The following is a 22725-nucleotide window of genomic DNA, read 5'->3' on the forward strand; positions in this document are numbered from 1 at the left end:
TCTCATTCTTCCTCTTTTCCCACAAAAACAGCACATACCTTGCACCAAGGAATGTGCTGTGTCATTACTCAAAAAATAAGGCTCGACCACAGTCCCACCCACTCACACATGCATAGTTAGATAAATACTACCCCAAGTTTGTATCTAACTCAGAGGGACAATATTCCGATACCAAATCAGAGGGACAGATCGACAGGTGTGTGCTCCTCACCCCCCCCCCCAACCCCGAAGGGACGCCTTTTGGTAAGATTTGGGCCCTCAGCTATGCCAAGTGATTACCTGGGAACTAAGTATGTGTGATTGCAGTTGGGTTTTTTTTGTATGTAGTGCTATATAGCCAACCTGCAGTTTGTGCATTTATCGTAGGCAATCTCAAAGAATCTGTAGATGTTGCATAAGAATAAACTGTACTATTCGTGAACCTGATGGCTTCTCTTGAATGCAACCAGACTTACAGTATATGGGCTGTTTGGGCTGGGTCAGACCTATAGTGATGGCCACTGATCTGCACTATTCGTGAACCTGACTGCTTCTTTTGAATGCAACCGGATCTACAGCATACAGGCTGTTCGGGCATCAGGGTCAGACCTATAGTTATGGCCATAATTGGCATACCTATTAAGGGATAAATCCAGCCACCCCTCTAATCTCTGAGGACCGGCTAGAATGCAAGGGGATTCATCTCTTACCAAATTAATTCATCACCTTAAATGCAGCACCATGGAAAGGACTCATGTCAGAGAAAGATCATGGAGAACTGTCTCTCCTGAGAGGGACCCCACGCTGGAACAGGGGAAGAGTGCAAGAAATCCTCCCCCTGAGAGGAAGGAGTGGCAGAGACAACATGTGATGAACTGACTGCAACCCCCATCCCCTGTCCCCCTGCGTGGCTGAGGGGAGGAGGTAGAGAAATTGGGAGGGATACTGAGCCTGGAAGAAGGGAGGGGTGGGGGAAGGTGTTTTTAGGGTGTGGATATATTTCTCACTGTCCTACTCTGATTGGAAAATTAAGTGTTGTTGTTGTTGGTATTTAAATTAAATTGATGTTCTTTTTCTTCCCCTAACAAGTCTGTCTTTTGCCCATGACCATAATGGGTCAGTCATCCCTCTCTGTCCTTATCTCGATTGCCGAGCCTTTTGTTTTATTTTCTTCTCCCCATCCCTGAGAGGAAAGGAGTGAGAGAGCGGCTGCATCTTGCTCAGTTGCCCTCTGGCTTTAAACTACGACACCCTCCTTCCCTTGGGAGCTGCTTTGAAGTTAATGCTCTTTTGCCTGGTGCTGCTTGCGCTACCTCACAGCTGTGTAGCAACTATGTCTGCACCTCCTCTTAGACCTTCTCGTTCTGACCTGGACCTAGACTCCTTGGCTTAACTTGACTCCCTGTCTTGGCCTCAGACCTGCTTCATCATGACAGACCTCCTGGCTGATCGATGGCCTGAGGCTGACTCTGATCACTGTCTCCAGACCTGCTCCTGATCCAGGCTCATCAGCAAAACTTCCCAACACCTTGTCGGCGAGGCAGTGCTCCTGCCTGCATCCCTGTCATCCTCAGCTCCTGGCCTCCATGCCTTCCCTGGTGGACCAGCCTGCCCGTGCTGCCCTTGGCACCGTTCCTCTGGTCTTACAGAGCTCTGTGTTTCAAATGCAGCAACTATTAGACACGGTGAAGTATATTTTCATGTCAGGTGAGCTTGGGCAGGGAGAAAGTTTTTTGTCCTGAAGATATTTTCAAAATTTCAAAAATATTTTATTGTGCCATAGATGTCAGAATTTTCAGAAGAGTTATTTTGATGATAAATTCAAAGTAGGCAACAGCTCAGGGCTTAAATCACTTTTGGGAGACCATGGCTCATATTTTCCTACCAGTGCATGATTAGCCAGCTCTATAAAATGCAGTAGTGCCAACAAATTATACTAAAGGAATCCTACACTGTGTTAGCCATGGTTTGAGACAACTGGCTTGAAGAGTGATAATGGGAGAGTTAGAAGTCAAACATGGATGTGCCAGATAATCAGTAGCTCTAGTCTGTACTAGAGCTGTGTTTCCAAATGCTTTCCCAGTGAAAACTCTTTTGCCTAATTTTTCTAGGTTCATTCATCTTTAATATCAGCACGACATACCACTGAAACTAATGCCTTTTTTACCGGCCATAACTAAATGGTGCATTTCTGGATCAAAACCTGGAGATGCTGTTCAAAGGGGAAGTAACTAAGGATTTGACCACAAATATGAAGTGGTGAGTGACCTAGGAAAGCTAATGTACTGGAAGATAGTCCATGAGGAGGGACAGGAGAAGGCTGTATAGGAGTTGAACTGATTTAGCAATGACCAATTTTTTTTTTCTACATACCTCTCTGCTTCTGCTCTGGATATCACATAACCGATGGTGGTTAAAGAGAGTGGCTGAAGGAAATGATCAGTTTTGACTGAAAACATATCTATACCTGTGATAGAATTAATTTCACTTTAATTGGGACTCCCAGAGGACTCCCATCTAAACTAGTCATCTTTTTTTTCTGAAATCAGTGGAGATAAATGGATGAATTGCCCGCATCCACCCTGACAGATAGCCTACATCAGACCCTTTAGCAATTTAAAATGTGTCTGATTTAGTTTGCCATCAGGTGAGCCATTTCCTTGCATTCTACTTGTCTTTCTCTGCTCATTTTCTAATTCCTTTCTAATCCTTCCACTTTTCTATAATTGACCAACTCTCCATCTTCAAGTGTGTTTTAACCTCTCCTGGCACAACAGCTGTCTGATAAGAAATGCCTGCCACCGGGGAAAGCCATTCTATAGTCTTTGCCTTGGTGAGATAGACTGTAGATTTATAATTTTTTCCACCAAACTCCATGCAAATACAGATTATATCTGGCAACCATTTTCAGCAAGGGTTCAACTCTTCATTACTGATAATTTTTACATCAGTCCTGGAGTCTCTGCTTTTCAGTTTTCTCTATTGTTTCTTTCCTGATTTATTTTTCCTTTACTATTGTGCATGGCATGTACATATCAAGATCTGCATATTATCATATTCACTTTGTAACGAAATTGTTCAATTCTATAACCGCTGTGGAACAAAACAGAAAAAGCAGCAAGTAAAGCAAACCTGTATTGTAACATATTAGTCACTGGGAGGAAGCAGTGCTTTTGGAAATACCGGTTCATTTTGGCAGGAAGCAAATGAGCAGGAATTTCAGTGATTCAGCTTTCAGTCAGGGAGGAACGATCAGGAAGAATTTGGATCAGGAAGAAGCTAGAAAAGGAATGGAGAGTATGAGGAATATGAAAGGAAAAATAGTTCTGGTGCATGTAATATGTAATGTTGAGGATAAATGTGGTATTTCTCTGTTACGATATGTCCAATCCATTGTTACAGTCCAGAGATTAAAGACACCAGTCTTTGTTTCAGACAGGGTTTGAGGTTAGCCTCTGGCATCTTCATTTACACTTCTAAATAATGACCACTTTTTCCAAAGTGATGGGACATTTGCAGTTCTCATTGCCTGCAAGGGAATAATGAATGGCTCAGGCCATGAATTGCAAATGTAAGCACTGAGCAGCTTCCTCCAGACAATGCACTGGGACTTTAACTTTAGGCTTCTAGTGTCAAAAGCGTACGACTCAAAATGCAGATGTAAGAGAATGCTAATAGCAGTGAAAATTCTGGCTTAATTAGATGGCTTTAATTAAACCAGTGCTAACACTTCTGTGGGTACTCTTAAATGTGAGCAACAACGGATCATTGAGCTTAAATTGAATAGGAGCCAGTATAAAATAAACTGAAATACACTACACATAAACTGGAGTGAGTGACCGACTGGGGCTTAGCACGGGTTTAACTAAATTAGTAAAAGATTAAACCACTACCATTTCTTGTTTGGAGGAGCCTTCCAAAGGTAGTTGAGGGGAATGGGGATCGAATATGGACGATCTGTTAACTTCGACGACTTTTTCACTTTATAATGAAAGCTTGGGGCACTGGTATATTTTGGAAAATATTTAATGCAATTGCTGGTTGATAGCGTTCATAAGATGTATATGCCTCTGTGAGAATAAACACATTAAGTAATTCACTGTATTTCTGAAAGATAATTTTAAAATGAGCTACTCATCCACCTGGAGCCATTGCAGGTTCACCGAGGATGAACTTGCCTTGAATATTATTGTCTTTTGAGAAGAGACTTTACAATGCAGATCATGTATAGGGTCAAAACCTCAGCTGGTATCAGTCACTGTGTCTGTATTGAAATGAAGAGTGTCTACAGCTATGGAGAATCTTCTCTTTCATTTTAAAATGTACAGTGTAAAAGCCCAGTTCTCAAGGTATTGTCAATCTATTTTTAGTCTTTCTTTATAACAATATTTTCGAAAATGGTCAAAATAATTAATGTGTTCAAATAATCCAGTTTAGATATTTATTATGTGCTGGCGTGAATTCACAATAATTTTAAATTGATTAAAACGAATACTATCAAGCAAGCGTTACCGAACTAAAAACATTAGAATATTTTTGGAAATTGATATAAATCACAATTTAGGCGTTTTGAACTAGAATTGCATTGAATAACATTTGAAATACATTCAAGGAATAGAAAAAGATACAGCTAAAAGTAATATGGGCAGACTTCTAGCAGGTTTTAAATCGGGGCAAGATCTCAGTTTAGTAAAGAAATTCAGCTCATCTGAAGTGCGCGGGCACCTCCACCGCTCCCTAAGCCAGGTCTCTTGTGCCGGCTCACAGGGGCTGTACCCAGAGGCCGCCTAAACCCCACTGCCCGTCTGCAGTGGGGCAGAGGGAGGGCCCATGGCAGAAGGAACCGAGAAGTGCAGAGATAAGCCTTCCAGGCTTTTGAAGCCCATGCCTAACTCAGAGGACAAAAAAGAGATTCAAAAGGAGGTGTTAATGCTAACAGCCAACATCTACATAATAATTGAGTGCTTACAACATTCACTGAAACAGAGAGATCAAGACCGTTTTCCACCTAAGGAGCCTGGAGTTTACGCTCCTCTGCCCTGTGAAAATGCTAGAGACGACCTGGAAAAGGACCGGTTTCTATCACTTTCCATTAAAACAAACACAGCGGGCAGTAAGGTTTGCAAGATTCATGTGGACAAAGAGAACAACTAAGAGTGAGCCTGACTAAGACGTGGTCCAGTGACATAGTAAAGCTGTCGTAAACAGCCATTTAATAAAGCCACATCCATACGACATACAAAGCTGAGCTAGTAGCAGCTCCCTTGCTCTTAATTCGTTCAAAGCATTTTGAAGGGTAACTTTCTCTCCATGGACTTTATGCTGGATCACGTATTGTGTCCTCCCTAGGCCAGCATAAAACATAAATCCAATATAAACATTGCATTGTATCCTGTGGCAAGTTCAACAAAAAAAATCAATTGCGTGCTTCCACTGTTCTGAAGTGAATTTGTATCGTCAGCTCATCTGGCAATGCACAAATCCGGTAGGAAGGAAAATGGAAGCACAGGCTGGAGTGTATCATGAAAAGAATTCTTGAACTGACATGCTCAGCAACGCTTGATATCAAGAAAAAATACCTAATTAATAAGGTTATTAAATAATTGCTAGTAGGCTTTAAAAACTGGTTTGAGACAAGTGAATGAAATTCACATTTGTTTTAACAGTCTCGGTACTTTAGATAGAGTGCCTCAGAAAAGTGTGATCAATATTACAAGATGACGTGGTCTGTGATGTGTGAGAACCATGTTCTTGAGCAACATATTTCCTATGTTGGAATTATATTTAGAAAGCAGTACTGACCCATTTTACACCTTTGATAATACAGAGTTTCGATTGAAAACATACCAGTTGGTCGGCTATTGGAAAGTAGTGCAGATCATCTTTCTGTTTTATAAATGAGGATTATCATTTGAAGGATGTACAGTAGGAAGCATATTTTAGACAGAAAGTGACTGAAGAAACAGGAGAATGTTTCAGCATAAATTATACTAGCAGAAAATAAAATTTTAAAAGAAGATAAAAAAACAGAAAAGAAAAAAAAATAAAAGGTTTGCCTTTTCTCAATCAGTGGAATCATAGAATCGCAGAATTGTGGAGGTTGACATGGACATCTGCAAAGCATCTAATCCAACTGCACTGTTCAAAGCAGGGCCAGCTACAGCAGGCTGCTCAGGACTGAACATCTCCAAGATGGAGACTCCACAACCTCTCTGAGCAACCTGGTTGAATGAATCACCCTTTTAGTAAAAACATTTTTTCTTATGTTGCTGTGCAGTCTGGTGACATCTTCTCACAGCTCCTTTACCTGGTGACACAGATTCTCAACAATGGCACATCTCCTGCAGGCTAAGAGACCACCTCCCACGGCCCCCACCCAGCGAGAGGCCCTAGGGCTCCCTGCAGCCTGAGACCTGCAGAGCTGCATCCTCCTTCTGAAGCTCCACCTGGAAGTTGTCCTAAAATAAAATAGGTGGGAACAGAAAAGAAAGTGGAATAGGTACTCTGAAATAATGTCATTTGAAGAAGCATTTATTCTAGAATAAGAGTGTTGCTCCCGGTCGAGCATATTCAGTTTCCAAAACCTGCATGCTCTATCTACACTACTTTCCCCCATTTGATTTCTCACCTTATCAGCTTAATTGGTGAAGACAATACAGTGTGGCTACCACCATGTCTCTCACTGCACTGGCTTTCTAAAGGTGCTACAGTGGTTAAAGTACTGCTACCTTGTCTATAGTAAAGTGTCCTGGTTTTGGCTAGGATAGAGTTAATTTTCTTCCTGGTAGCTGGTATAGTGCTGTGTTTTGGATTTAGGATGAGAATAATGTTGATAGCACACTGATGTTTTAGTTGTTGCTGAGCAGTGCTTACACTAAGTCAAGGACTTTTCAGCTTCTCATGCTGCCCTGCCAGCGGGGGAGGCTGGGGGTGCACAAGCAGCTGGGAGGGGACACGGGCAGGACAGCTGACCCAAACTGGCCGAAGGGATATTCCATACCGTATGGCATCATGTTGAACAATGAAACTGGGGGGACTTGGCCGGGGGGTGGCGGCCCCCTGCTCAGGGACTGCCTGGGCATTGGTCAGCAGGTGATGAGCAACTGCATTGTGCATCACTTGTATTGTATATTCTTCTACCATTATTATTATTTTCCCTTCCTTTTCTGTCCTATTAAACTGTCTTTATCTCAACCCACAAGTTTTACCTTTTTTCCGATTCTCTCCCTCATCCCACTGGGGGGAGTAAGCAAATGGCTGTGTGGTGTTCAGCTGCCTGCTGGGTTAAACCACAACATAAAGTTAATATCAGGTGAACTACTTTAGGGGTAAAAAAGACAAAAGATTTGGAAGTATAATATAGTCAAAGCCAACATGGGTGGTTAAACAGATGGCTTAAGTGGACTGAAGGGAATAAGAGAAAAAAAAAATCAGATGAAATAAAAACAGGATTAGCAAGAAAAGTTTTCACTTTTGATATATAAACCAAGGACTTCTTAACATTTTAGACTGAGACCATTATCGATCCTCAAGACTGCAGTGACCACCAATACGGCTACTATCAGTATTTATTAATATTAGAGCAATGATCCTATAAGGGATGCACAGTTTGCACGGTTATGTGCATCACATACAGATTACTTCCCAGAATGTGGAAACAAATGTTAAACAACTTCTGCTACAACATCTTCTAGGAGTGCTTTCTGTATCACAAAGCATGCTTCTTCGTGCATTTTTATTTTTACTATTGCTTCGGGGTTTTTTTGAATGTATCAAAGTCTTCTGCTAAAATATGTTTGAGATTTTTTTTTCCTCTTCCAAACATTATTGTCAGTGAATGCTATTAAAATAAATGGCTTATTTAAAAAAATATCCCTTCTTCCCCTCTGCACATAGTCAGTCACCATTTTGAGAGAGGGTTTACTGAGACTATGTACAAAGTGAAAAATGAGCATGCAATAATCAGAGACAGTGGAATACACTTTACCTCAGGCTCCATCCTTGCTGGGCTTCTGCCCGAGTGTGATGCCTGACTGCTGATGGACTCTGTAACCTCTGCATTTCTTTCTCTGCAAATGCTTCATTGCCTTTTAGCTCTAGAATATGTTCTTCCAGCTGTTGCAACAGTAAAGCTCTGGGAAAGAGACACTACATTTTATTGTTGCGGTTGCCCTCTTCTGTCTTCTAAGAGGTCCGTAGAGTAGAACCAGCCATGATGGCCAGCTGCAGGGTTCATCTTGTTCAGCATCCTTGTCTGTTAGAGGCCAGAAGAGGAAGGTTAGGGAAAGAGTGTGAGAACAATGTGAACATTGAGTCTTACCTCCTCTGATGTATTTTTCCTTCCTTTCCTAGCCCTTGGCTTATGGACTTTCTGAGCCCAAGGTGCTAGACTTGGTTTTCATATGCAACAGCCCTTGATGGATTTTTTTTTCTTCCATTCGTATCTAATAATTTTGAATGGTGTACCCTCTAATGCCTTCAACCTGTTCTCAATGAGCTCACCTTTATGTTCAGTACTGGGGTACATTTTTCAATTTTGTGACCCACAATTTTGCTGAAAAATGAACTCTGCAGACTAATTATGAGTCATCTGAAAAAAAAAAAGTATGTCTTTTTGGTAATTTAAAATTTTCTCCTTTATAGCTTCATGTGCTTTGCTGTCATTCTTGGATTGTGAAAACTAAGACATAATAATTTCTTATCTGCCTTCCTTCTACTATCACAGTTTTATAAAACTTTATCATATTCTTCCTCAGCCATCTGTTTTTTCAAGCTGAGGAGTCTTAGCCTATTTAATCTCTTTTCGTAGAGAAGCTGTTCTATATTTCTGCTCATCCTAGTTGCCTTTCTTTGTATCATTACTATATCCTTTTAGAGATGGTAAGACTAGAAATACACGGTAATCAAGATCTGTGGAGGTACAATGGACTTGTATTCAGCAGAATGCTGTCTTCTGCTTTGTTTCTATCCCTTTCATAGTGATTCCTAACATCTTATTTCCCTTTTTGACTGCAACTGTGATTTCTACACACAGCGGTTCCATGGGGTTTTTTTCCTAATAACTGACTGAGAGACTATTCTTCTAAATTATTTGCTTTTGTCTCTCTTTGAAAGTATTTTCAGGAATTATGCCAATGCTTGTCTGGGTACTTCTCGGACCCAGGAGCATGACGACTATTGGGTAACACCTAAACTTTAGTTGCGAATGGATTTGGAGTCATGCTTGCACTGTCATGCAAGCTTTTCTGAAAGTATGCTAAAGACATTTAGGAAGCAAATTAACTGAAGCAGGCTGCCAGTTAATGCAACCTCTCAACAGCTGAGGTAAAGATACTAGAAAAGAGTGGTTATCTTTAAAGGCATTGGACAGTAGTACTGTCCTTGCTAATCTGGGTAGAAGAGCAGGGTATGCTGGAGGAAAAGACCCAGCAGCAGAAGTGGTGTGACTTAATATCCATGATTTTAGGGTTCATCAGCACGACTCAAAACTTGATGTGATCATATGTACAGATAACATTGTTAGCAGTTAAAATAATTAGCAGTTACCAGTGGTTTTTTGGTACTAGGCAGGAATTACTCAAGAAAATAAAATCTCCCTGCAGTAATTTGTCAGGTGGTCCTTTGCCTCCCCTTCTCAAGAATTCTGTAAATAAAAGAAATTCTAACAAATAATTGGGAACAAAGATTACAGATTTTTTTTTCTCTTCTCTGTTCCAATGTAGACATTCACAGTATTTTTAGAATAATGATTGTCAGAAATTAAGATCTACAGCAAATTAAGTCATGAGTCTATACATCTTAGTCAAGCCATTTTAATCCACTTCTTCATTTTATTAATCTGTTAAAGAAAGGCAATATTTACTTACATAACTCAGGAGTACCGTGAGTGATAATTAATGCTTATAAGCAGTAGTATGATTAAAATGAAGAGCTATGCATTTCCAAAGGATTATTAATTTTATTATCATTGTTATTACCGTACTGAGGTATTGTAAATTACTGAGAGATAGCCAATTACTGTGGATTTTCTTGAGATGACTTTGTAAGGTATTAAAAGGAGAGTGTTAGCCAATTACTGTGGATTTTCTTGAGATGACTTTGTAAGGTATTAAAAGGAGAGTGTTACACTGCAGAAAACTCATAATGAAGTTGTAAAAGTGAGATTACATCCTATGCCTTAAAACAGTATTGTCCATCCCGGAAACAAAAAGTCAAAATAATTAATAAATGTCGATTAACAAAAAAAAATGTACTAATGTGTCCTTTCACTTGTAGCTACAGTGACTCATTTACCAGTTGCTGAAAATTCCCCAACTCTGTCTCAATGATTTTCGAGTCATATCCCAGAAATGTCTGTTATTTCAGGAAAAGGGTTATGGCCAATGATTATGAGCAACTGGGTTTCTGCAGTTTAATGAGGGACCGCTTGTCAGCTGAGCTGCTGAATCTGATAGTGTGGGAGCTCCTGCCACGGAGTGCGTGAGCACAGGTCAGCTCCTGTAGTCCAGCAGGTGATGAGCCTCTTGCTAAGCTCTGGTCACTCCATGGCTGCGACCAGGCACTCATATGCTGGAGTGTGACTAACTGCAGCACGGCTGGATCAAGAGATGCCTGGCCCCAACGCTTCCAGCTCCAGGCTCTTATCCTCTGCATTATAGGATACCTCCCTCAGCTAAATCAATCTGCCTGCACAACTGTGCTCTAAAGTACGCTGTGAAATGAATACGATTAAAAATGGCACTAACACCATCGTTTTGGGAAAGGTTTGGTTTTTTTTTTTAAAAAAAATGGGTCATTTATAAAGCTGGCTTAGAATATGGCTGTACCTCGAGACTGTCCTCATGAAGATTTAAAATAGCTTTGTTAATATCCACTTAAAATAGTTATTTGGATTAATATTCTTGAGTTTCCCATGCACAAAAGCTGAATTATACTGTGAAGAAAATTCATTTATTTCCACTAGCAGTAACGAATAATTTCTTACACATAATTTCTGCCAGTTATTTGACTGGCTTTCTAGACATTCCAATTTAGGTTCTTGATGAGTTGAGAATAAAAGATTTCCCTATTATAAACTGAAAGATTAATTACAGAACAAAGACTGTCTATGAAGAAAAATGTTATTCCTTGCCCTTTACTGAGGCTGAGAGAAAGTAATTAGTTAGGAGTCTAATCAAACCATGAGTAGGATTTGTAGGGAAGGTTAAACCACCTCTGCCCTTGCTGACACCTTGCTGTTCTGGGTGCTGGGAAGAGCTCTGGTTTAATTGAAACAATCCAGGAACCTGACAAGACATTCTCCCTGTGACAGCAATCTCTCAGGTATCGGAAAGCATGGTCTAGAGGGACATGGGATTTCACAACAGCTGACAAAATTGTGCTATAAAGCTCCAAGCGTAAAAGTGCCATGCAGGAAGAAATAGCCCTGTGGACTTAGCAAGCTGGTGACTCTCACAAAGGGCTCAACTAATGTGAAGAGTGAGCTTTTTCCACTTCATCTGGGATATGCTTTGTTGGGATATGAAACCAATCCTAATGGTGCTGGGAATATTTTGGTATTGACAGGCTGGAGAAATGAGCTGACAGGAACCTCATGAAGTTCAACAAGAAGTTCAAAGTCCTGCACCTGATATATGTTGGGGGCCATCCAGATGGAGAGCAGCTTGGCAGAAAAGGACCTGGGGGTCTTGATGGACACCAGGTTGAACATGAGCCAGCAGCGTGCCCTTGCCACAAAACAGACGAATGGTATCCTGGGCTGCGTCAGGCAAAGTATTGCCAACAGCTTGAGGGAGGTGTTCCTTCCACTTTATTCAGCGCTGGTGAGGCCACACCTGGAGTACTGTGTCCAGTTCTGGGCTCCCCTGTACAAGAGAGACATGGGTATACTGGAGAGAGTTCAGCGAAGGGCCACAAAGATGATGAAGGGACTGGAGCATCTCTCATACAAGGAAAGGCTGAGAGAGATGGGACTGTTCAGCCTGGAGAAGAGAAGGCTTTGGGGATCTCATCAACATATATAAATACCTGAAGGGAGGGTGCAAAGAGGACGGAGCCGGGCTCTTTCCAGTGGCGCCCAGTGACAGGAACAGAGGCAATGCGCACAGACTGAAACACAGCAGGTGCCATCTGAACATCAGAAAACACCTTTTCACTGTGACTGAGCACTGTCACAGGTTGCCCAGAGATGTGGAATCATAGAGTATCTTGAGTTGGAAGGGACCCATAAGGATCATCGAGTCCAACTCCCTGCTCTTCACAGGACTACCTAAAACTAAACCATATGACAAAGAGCATCGAGATGCTCTTTGAACTCTGACAGGGTTGGTGCCATGACCACTTCCTCTGGGAGCCTGTTCCAGTGACCAGCTACCCTCTCAGTGAAGCTAATGTCCAGTCTGAACTCCTGATGCAGCTTCGTTCCATTTCCTCGTGTCCTATCACCGGTCACCAGAGAGAAGTCTCCATCCTCAGAGATACAGACATGCTCCTGGACAACCTGGTCTAGGTGGTCCTGCTTGAGCAGGGAGGTTGGACGAGACGACCTCCAGAGGTACCTTCCAACTTCAACTGTTCTGTGATTCTGTGACTTACGATGTTGTTGAATGACTGGCCTACAGGTTCATGTTAAAAAAACCCTCTGCAACAGGATGGATGTATTTAATGCTATATGGCAGACTTCACTGTATCACGCCTTTTTGCCCATTTTTGTCGTTTCACTCAGACTTTGCTCTTCCTCAGAGGGAGCCTGCCCATCGAAGCACCCAACCAAATCCTTACTCAAACACGTTTCATGGAAGACACCATCTTTGCCCACCGTCCGGTGAAGAACCTCATCCCTGCATCGAGGCACGACACAGGCACACGGCACAGCAGTTGTGCCAGGCCTGCCGTTACCCCGCCACGAAGGAGCCTCGCGCCTTTCCCTCAGGGAAGGCTCCACCAGCTTGGATGCCCCCCCGGAGGTGTGGGAAAACGGGGCTCGGTGGGCTCTAGGGCTCCCGTTTGGCGTCCTCTGGTCGCGCAGGGGACCCCAGGCGGGTCCCGCCGCCCCCGGGGCAAGAAGCTCCCGGCAACCCGCTCGCGGCCCCGACCTCGGCCTCCCGCGGGGCGCCCGCCGCCCTCCCAATGGCCGCCTCCACCGCGCGGGGGCGGGGCTGGGCCCGCCCGACGTGTTTCAAACGGGCCAACCGCCCGGCGCGGAGGGAGGGCGGGCCCGCGCGCAGTCCCCGCCTGGGAGTTTAAAGCGCCATTTTGTGCCGGGCGGCAGGATATCGATCGTCGCTCCCCACCCGGCGCGCAGGCGGCGGGGTGTGGTGAGGCGGCCGGCGCCCGGCTGCAGCCGGTGCCTCTCCCTCGCTCTCCCTTCTCGGCGTCTCTTCCCCCCCCCCCACCGCCCCGTCCTTCTGCCTCTATGACCCGCAGTAGGAAGCAGGCGGCGCTGGAGAGAGGAGCCGGGAAGATGAACCCGGAGGCGGGGAGCGCAGCGGCCGCGGGAGCCCGGGCGGCGGCGGCGGGGGCAGCCGGCGGCGGAGCGGCGCCCGCCGCCTGGGGGCTGGAAGGGGAGGCGGAGAAAGTTGTGTACTCGCGCTCGCAGGTCTCCTTCGCCGGCACCAAGGCGTTGGGAGACGCCCTCAAGCTCTTCATGCCCAAGTCCACGGAGTTCATGAGCTCCGACTCGGAGCTGTGGAACTTCCTCTGCAGCCTCAAGCACGAGTTCTCCCCGGTCATCCTCCGCAGCAAGGACGTCTACGGATACGCCTCCTGCCGCGCCGTCGTCCCCGACCCGCCGCCGCCCTCGGCGGAGCGGCCCCGCCGCCGCGCCGGCAAGCGGCGCCTCCCGGCCACCGCCGCCAAGCGCCGGGCCGCGGCGGCGGGTGGCAGCGCCAAGCGGCGGAGACGGCGGCGGCGCCGCAGGAGGGGACGGGGGAGGCAGCGGCAAGCGGCCGCGGCACCGGCGGCCGACGGCCCCCGGGGAGAGGGGCAGGCGGAGGAGGCGGCGGCCGCGTTGGCGGCGGGGCCGCCGGGCGAGGAGGCGGACAGCGAGCGGGGCAGCCCGGCGGAGGGGGCCGCCTGGGACCCCTTCGGCGGCAAGTCGCTGGAGGAGATCTGGAAGGCGGCCACCCCCCGCCTCACCACCTTCCCCACCATCCGGGTGCGGGGCAGCGTCTGGAGCCGGCGGAACCTGGCGGCGGCGCGGCGGCGAGCGCAGCGGATCCTCGGCGTGGACCTGTCTCCCGTGGTGCGGGTGCGCCGCTTCCCCGTGGCGCCGTCCTGAGGCCGCGGGGGGCCCCTCTCCCCGCGGCGGGAGGGGGGAAGGCCGGCGCCTCACCTTCGCCGCGGTGCGGACAAAGAGACCGATATCAGTCACCTGTTTACATTGCTTTTGTCTGGATCGTGTTCTGCTGCAGCACTTTATGGCCCGCTCAGGCGGGGGACGGGCCCCCCAGCCGCACGGGGGGCGGCCTGACGGGCCGCCGCGCAGCCGGGGCCCCGGCCTCGCCCCGGGCTGGGCCGCGGCGCGCCCTGTCCTGTCCCCGCCGGGGCGCGGTGGGCCGCTGGCAGGTATCGCGCGTCGGGACCAAGTTCCACTTCCACTTTTTTTCCTCTCCCGTTGGGCTACCTCACTGGTCCAGAAGTCCACCCAAGAAGTTATTTTCCAAAGGAACTTACTTTCATGCTTGTATAATAAAGCACCATCTGATTCTTGCTATTTTTTTTTTTTTCTTCCCACCTTTTCCGATGGATTATGTATGCTTTGTGGTGTTGCACTAGTATGTGCTCAGGGTATTTTGAATCCCAAGCATTCCCGAGTTTCAGTTTACTCTGATCAAGGATGCGTAAAGAATGGAGGTTCAGGACTTGTGGTTGTTCTTGATGGTGCAAAAACTCTTTTGTAGTTTCATGGGCTTAGTGATATATAAAGATGTATTGCGCAGTATAATTGTTACACTTTTGTATCTAAAGTAATTTTTAAAGTTTTCTAGTTGAACTAAGTATTGTTTCTATTGAGCACCTAAAGATAGAATCATCCTGATATTTTATAACCCTCTTTACTTTAGGGAAGCTCATTTGGTCAACCTAAGTGAACTTAATAAAAGTCAAAGAACAAGTGGTGGTTCAGTTCAATGAAACTGCACAGAGATGGGTTCTTCGGTGACATATGCTGTCTAGGCTCTTAGTGTAAACAAGCTTGGAGTTCGTGAAGAATGTAACTGCTCATCAAAGCAATGTATAGGTGTTCGAAGGTAAAGTATGATAACAATGCTGGCCCTGACAGCCAAAAGTCAGTAGCTCACATGACCCAAATATCACACTAAAGTGTGCCTCACTGCGAAAAGAGCAAGACTTAATACCTGATTACTTAATAACAAAATAGTGCTGGTTGTCATCCCAGGGATGTGAGATGATTAATGATGGAAAATCATATTTAACATAATTACTTGCATGTAATTATTTTTATAAACCTCTCCTGGGTTTCACAGTAGACTGATGCAAAATTCATGATGTAGCTTGATTGTTTTGACTGAAAAATACTGTGTTGTCATTCTGTGTGATAGGCAGTCTTTCTCTAAACTGATTTATGAAGGGCTTTCTTTAGGTCTTATGCCTTGGAGTTGGTGTGTGAGAAGCAAAGGGGTGTGTGTGTGTGTGATTTTTTTGTTTTGTTTTTAGGTTTGGGAGAGGAATAAGAAGTACTTGATAATAGACAGTTTATGTCCCTAGTATCCTGGCAAATGAGACTAACTTACCAATTTCTGCGGTGGAATGAATAACCACAATCTGTTTGTAGAATGGTTTGGTGACTCTTAAAAGTCTTTTTTTCTGATGACTGTCGACTCCTTGTTGCCTGCTATCTATAGAGGCAGTAAGATGGCTTAATGTGTAGAGCTGCTTGTAAAAACTTGCTAGTGCTAACCTAAAGCAGCCAACTTCTAAAACCTATTTATATTTTGTAGTTCTTACTTAGCAAAGCTGCAGAGGTGTTCTTCCAAACTAACAATCTATTCTGTATCCATCAGGCTTTTGAAATTGTTTATGTGATGTTAGACTGCCTGCTGGTCGCTGCAGTAGTGCCACGTCACATTTCAGAAGTGAATTAGGAAATGAAAGTTCAAGGGTGCATATTGTTGTGCTGTTTCTCTGGCTATAGTAACTGCTTAAATGTAAAGGCAAAATTGTGTTGATTTAAAACCCAGTAAGACAGACTGCAGTGTGACCAAATGTCGAGGCTCTCAAGCATTTCAGTTTTGACATTCTACTTCAGAAACACAAATTAGGAGTATCTTTATTAGTTCTTGAAGTGTCTAGTTGACTTCAGTATGCCTACTGTTAGGTTGAGTTATTTTTTAATATTCTTTTGAAAGATCTGTGTATAAAGATGATAAAATGTAAGCCGTTGTCTTGTGCAGATTCTTCACTTAATTCTTAAACAGGCGCAGGACAGGCTAGATCAAATTTCAAGGACAGAGTTAAGGCTGCCAGAGGTATGATATGGGAGACACTATTAAATTTGTGTTGCCTTGTTTGGAGGCTTATCTTGAAATGTTCTGTGTGGGTACACAATATAGTGAAGTTACTTTAACTCAGTTGAGTGACTCCCGTTGTGTGGCCTGTATGCGTAAGGCTTCCTTATTTTTCTCTTGGTTGCACTTTGTCTTCTTGGTTTTGAATTGGAAGCTTTGTTGAGGGTATAGTATGCCTTGCTGATACCCTGTTAGCCAGCTGGATTGAAGTTTCACTGTAGTTTAAACTCCTCTGGCAGCTGCGTTTACAGATTCTTAACCCAGCTATTTCAGTCTGTGAAGTCAGTTAAGGGGGAGAAACATTTAGTCAGGTTTTGGGGCTGAAATAGCTCAGCAAAGGATCTGAGTACAGGATGGGGTGTGAAAGCTAACAGTTCACAGGGAAATTAAAACAGCTAATTTGATGACTGTGTTCATGGCAGTTTGTGGCAATCCAGGACAGGATTGTCTGTGGTCCAGCTTTCCCGCTGCTTTTCCCTCTCAAATGTGCAAATTCTACCTACCTCTGAGAAAGCTAAGCAATCAGAAAATTATTCAATTTTAAGTTTGGGCAGGTTGATACCTATTGGCTTTTGTTCGACCTTCTAGCTGTAGACTAGAGCTGAGGAAGTTGGGAAAGGGGTGTGCGAAACTGCTGCAATATTGAGTTAGATAACTTTAAGCATGGAAGTCTTAGATTTTATTTTACGTAAAGGGCTAATAATCATAGAATTGTAGGATGGTTTGGGTTGGAGGGAACCTTAAAGATCATCTAGTTCCAACCGCCCTGCCATGGGCAGGGACACCTTCCACTAGAGCAGGTTGCTCAAAGCCCCGTCCAACCTGGCCTTGAACACTGCCAGGAAAGGGGCAGCCACAGCTTCTCTGGGCAACCTGTGCCAGTGTCTCACCACCCTCACAGTGAAGAATTTCTTCCTTGTATCTAACCTAAGTCTACCCTCTTTCAGTTTAAAACCATTACCCCTTGTCCTATCACTACATGCCCTGATAAAGAGTCCCTCCCCATCTTTCCTGTAGCCCCCTTTAAGTACTGGAAGGCTGCTCTAATGTATCGTCAGAGCCTTCTCTTCTCCAGGCTGAACAACCCCAACTCTCTCAGCCTGCCCTCATAGGGGAGGTGCTCCAGTCCCCTGATCATCTTTGTGTCCCTCCTTCAGACCTGCTCAAGCAGGTCCATGTCCTTCTTATGTCAGGGGCCCCAGAACTGGACACAGCACTGCAGGTGGGGTCTCACAAGAGCAGAGTAGAGGGAGAGTATCACCTCCTGTGACCTGCTGGCCACACTTCTCTTGATGCAGCCCAGGATACCGTTGACTTTCTGGGCTGTGAGCACACTTTGCTGGCTCGTGGTCAGTTTTCCCTCCACTAATACCCCAAGTCCTTCTCAGCAGAGCTGCTCTCAATCCACTCATTGCCCAGCCTGTATTTGTGCTTGGGATTGCCCTGACCCACGTGCAGGACCTTGCACTTGGCCTTGTTGAACTTCATGAGGTTTCTTTGGGCCCACCTCTCCAGCCTGTCCAGGTCCCTCTGGATGGCATCCCTTCCCTCCAGCATGTTAACCACACTTGGTCAACACAGCTTGGTGTCGTCGGCAAACATGCTGAGGGTATAATTTTATTGTACTCTACCTATACATACGCTGTTGGAGAAAGTGTAAAGGATTAGATGGACTTCTGGTCTGAATTTGTGTGGCTGTTCCTACGCACACACTGAGCGGTGCGAGAGGTGCGATTTGCCTGATTTAACTCAGTGATTTCAGCATCCTGTCATATGGGTGTGCTTCTCAGACTGACAAAATGCAGACCCAGAATAAACTGGGTGTACAATGCCCAGTCTATTTCAGTCAGCATGGATGGTTTCATACTAAACAGGAATCTTGTGGTAGCCTCTGTTGCCAGTCTTGTCTTGCAGTAGCTGGTTTCCTCCCATATGAGCTCCCTTCATAAAATTAATTTGTGTACTGTGCTATTTCATTTACCAAAATCTGAATTTTCATCCAGTCAGTTGAAGGTTATTGAACTTCAGGATGTCACAATGCCAAAAGGAGTGTCAAAAAGAGTTGCTTGATAGCCTCAGACATCAAGGAGAGAGTTGAGACAACTGTTGCGTCTAATATGTTGCCTAGTGTAGGCTTTACATTCAAGAGGCAGTGCCTTCATCTGAGTCATTGTACAAATACATTGTTCAGGACTGAAGCTCATAAAGGAAGAAAGCAGTGTGCTGCAAAAATGTTTCACTGCTCTAATGTTGCATAGAAGTTTTCATATCAAGAGGACTGAAGTGTACAACTGGTCCTTGAAACCATGTTGCTAGCCTGTTAGCAGCAAACTCTGTATATGCCCAGACCTTATGCAGAGCATCGATACATTTGCCTAATATAGACTTGTGATACTTGGATTTTGCTCTGAATGGGTAGGGGATGTTGTGTGTATCTGTATTTCATTGTCTATCAGAAGCAAAGGGCAAACTGAATCCAGTTTGTAAATTGCAGCTTTAATCTCAAATAATTTTTCACTTACTGCTTCCTTAGCAAGACAAAGTCCTGGGCTCTTCATGCTATTTAAAACAGTTGACTTATGCTAATTTATGATGGGTCAGTGCTGTAGTTTGAGTCCAAGGTTTGCATGCACATGAAACCAGTAGTACTGAAAGCGTCTCTATTTCCTTTTGGCCCAATGGACTGAAACAATTTTTTTTCTGATTTGTATGTATGAGTCAAAACCACTGATTTTGGGTTGAAAAGAATGTTTTGTTTGAATTGAAATGCTTGTGTCTACAAATACAGGAAATCTGGAAGCAAAAGACTAGATTCGTAAGAGTGAATTGCCTCACAGAAATGAGGCAATTTATATCAAGTAAGAGAGCAGGTCAGAAATCCTGGACTTCTAGAGACCCAAGTTCCAGTCCTCCCTCTGTCTCACTTGGAGGAGGAACTTTGAATTTCTGTGTCCCAGGGACTATGTTATAAGAGCTTGAGCCGTTTCATTCTGTTTAATATTCACTAAACTAGAGAAAATTCCTGGAAATTGGGGTTTCTAGGGAACACCTTGGTTCTTCATCCAGTATTATTTTAGGTGAGCATAACTGCCTTAACTGAGGAGAGACTGAAGCAGACCCGTTCCAGAGTATTCTGTGGTAGGGGATCTGCTTAGGCAGGGGCTCCACATTTGCTGCTTGTGATGGTTTATTCCCAAACTATCATGAGGCATCCAGTATGGTAGTAGGACTTTGTAGGAGAATTTTGGAATGCTTCTTATGCGTAATCAAGGTAAAGCCATTTTTCTATACTGTAAAAATAAAGCGTATTTTCCTCAGTGTTAGTGCCTAAATATCTTTGTAGAATTACCAAAAAATTCTTCTAGTTCTTCTGTTGTTGCTGCCATTTTCTTACGTAAAAAGACCTGAAAATATTTTCCAGGGTTGATATCAAGAATAAAAGACTCTCATTTATCCATTTATTTACTGTGAAACTCCTCAGGAAACTGCTAACTAGGGCTTGACATTATAGGAGATGGAAGAAGTGAGCCTTCATTCATGCAGCTCATTTTTACTCAAACAGGTGTGCAAGACACCCAGCCAAACAGAAGAGCATGTGGTTCCCTGGGCTTTAAGAAAGCTTTCATTCCAGTTCTCTTTCAACCTCCTTATTTGAGAATATGAGACTTGATAGTGTTAATGTTAAAACACTGCCAATAGGAAAGCCCTATCCCTTGAACCACTCTGATCATTCTGGGTTTTTCTCCTCATTGCTACCTCAGGAATGCAGACAGTCTGTACCCACCCTCTTTTCCTAGGCTGGTTTTGAGGAGATAGAGTGTGAATGGTCTAGAGTAGATGGAAGGTAAAATTCGTGCTCTGAAAGACAGTTTTTCATTTTTGTGTGTGTGTGTGTGTGTGTCTTGTGTGTAGCTGGCTGCTGCTTTCCACCTCCTCAAAGAGTCTTCCCTCTGCCTTTACTCTGCCTTCAGCCATCTCTAATTGCCTGTCACATTGCTTGTGCAACTGAGCAGCCTATTTATCAGCTTATGTTGCCCATGCCAAACCAACTTGCTATAGGATGATCTGTGAAGATGGAGAGGACATGTTCACAAGTACACCTACTTGTAATAAGTGCTATCCTAACCTCACATTCGGACAGCAGTGGACCTTACTCAGAATACCAGATGCTGTTTCCAAATGGTTGGTATTTCCTGGATGAGAGGTAAGAAACCAAACTGAAAGAACCTGGTGTGATGATTCCTTGTGACTGAGACTGTATGAACCAAGATGACTTTTTGAAAAGGAAGGAAAGTTTCTTTCCATTTCCGCATGAATCCATACACTTAACACGGCACCTTCACCTAGAATTTATAGGGGTTTTTTCTTTTCCAGTTGAGCAGTTGAAATAACAACCATCCACTTTGTACATCCCAGGATTGCCGAAATAATTTACAACTGAACTTGTCCCATGGCTCCATAAGATAACTGGTGAATAAGGAGCGTGTACTTCTGAATTAACTGTGCGGTTTCAGGTTGTGTAGGAAGCTGACACAACACGTTTCATCCCATGTAAGGATATGTGTCTGCTCAACTACTGGAAGTTAGTTGGGACCAGCAATGCAAGCTTTATTGAAACAGCAGCAAAAGTGGGTTAGGTCATGGGCTGAGCTGCACTTATCCTTCACTCTACCCAAGCTCTAGTATAAGGTTCCAAATATCAATGATTTCTTAATTATACAAGTATAATTATGTATAGCAAAGACTAAATTTTATAGATTGTATATATATTAATTTATGAATGCTTGTAATTAGTATTTGTGTGTATATATATGCACACATGCGCGTGCACTCACACACCCCAAAGCAGTTCTCTTAAAGAGACTTTTGTCCTAGTTTTTATTGGTCCGATGCCGTTGTATGCAAGGTATATTCTGAAAATTCCCCAGATTTCCATGCTATACAGGATCAGCAAATCTGTGTCAAGGCCACAACAATCCTTCCTGGAATCTACCTCCTGTACTTCCTAACTGTTATCCCATCTAGAAACCACTTTCCAGTAAGATTTCTGTGGACTTCTGCCTTATGTCAAATCCACTAATATAAGAAGTTGTGGCATAATCTCCACTTAGGACCTGCAGTCTTGGGAGGTTGTGAGGGGAATTTAGCTCCTCCAGAAGAATAGGTATCCGATTTTTCTTTAATCTTCCAATGATGCTTTGATAGAGCAACCAGAGACAGAAAATCTTAAAACCAATCTTTTGTCTTAGCTGGAAGACTGAAGTGCTGTTCCTGCTGCTGTTGAGTGGCCTTCAGCAGGAAGGGTCAAATGGCTCAGGCACAAAATGCCTTCCACTTAAGTACTTTTTCCAGGAAGAAACACAGAGCACCTCTTCCTGCAAAGGCACAGAAATAGTGCTGTGCCAATTCTGAGTGGGCTTTGATGTGGCTGTAAATGTCAGGTGTGATTTTTTTCACATAAACTCTCAATACTTTGTATCTTAGCTTATACTAAAGAATAGACAGCTTTTCTTTTCATCCCTAAACCTTTTAAAGAACTCAAATCTTTTAAATGCTGCCCACACTATTTTTCTTCCCAAAGATGCATCCATTTCTCAGGAAGTTGTGTGTGTGGAACATAGAATAATTCATGTTGGAAGGAACTTACAGCGTTTAACCTGGTCAACAGCATCCTCCACAAGCAAGCACAGATGAAAGATGTCTTGAAAAGTGGTCCTTCAAATACATCCTCTGTACTTTTCTTAAAAAGACAGAGAAGAAATAAGGAGAGAATTAATTGGAACCAAGAATGGGAGGAAAATATCCTGAGTTGAAATCCACAATGAAAAAATAGGGTGCCGATCTTTGATATTGTAAAATCTGTACATTGTGACCATAGTGTCATTTGGAACCTTTTGTCCCCTCATCTTGGATACTTAAATTAATGGTGTCAAACAGAAACATCCCATTACTTATTTCTGGATAAGTGGGAAGAGGTGGAGAAGAAAGTGGAGGAAATTTTTATCAATTTTTATTTTTTGAAATTGTTCCATCTACTGCCCTTGTTTCACATTCCAGCCTTTCACTGCAGCTCCATGTAATTTGACAAAGTTCCCGAGTGCAATGAGTTGTGCTACAGAGAATATACCCTAGCTGCTCTTAAAACACATTAAGTATTTGAATACTGATTAAATCCATCAAATGTGCCCATTTATTAGCAATAAATAATGAACCTCTGTGT

General features: G+C 43.9%; 1 protein-coding gene across 1 annotated transcript; it reads left to right on the forward strand.

Moving 5' to 3' along the window:
* The first annotated feature begins 10737 nt into the window (after positions 1-10737).
* On the forward strand, positions 10738-16374 carry CCDC71L (coiled-coil domain containing 71 like). Its single transcript, XM_074827800.1, has one exon. It carries the CDS (start codon positions 12650-12652, stop codon positions 14255-14257), a length of 1608 nt encoding a protein of 535 aa, XP_074683901.1. The 5' UTR covers positions 10738-12649; the 3' UTR covers positions 14258-16374.
* The last annotated feature ends 6351 nt before the right edge of the window (positions 16375-22725 follow it).

This window comes from Strix aluco, chromosome 5 (assembly GCF_031877795.1).
Source record: "Strix aluco isolate bStrAlu1 chromosome 5, bStrAlu1.hap1, whole genome shotgun sequence".
Lineage (NCBI taxonomy): Eukaryota > Metazoa > Chordata > Aves > Strigiformes > Strigidae > Strix > Strix aluco.

Bases quoted from the DNA above. Each gene is read 5' to 3' on its own strand.
- CCDC71L (XM_074827800.1), top strand. From the start codon at position 12,650: ATGGCAGACTTCACTGTATCACGCCTTTTTGCCCATTTTTGTCGTTTC.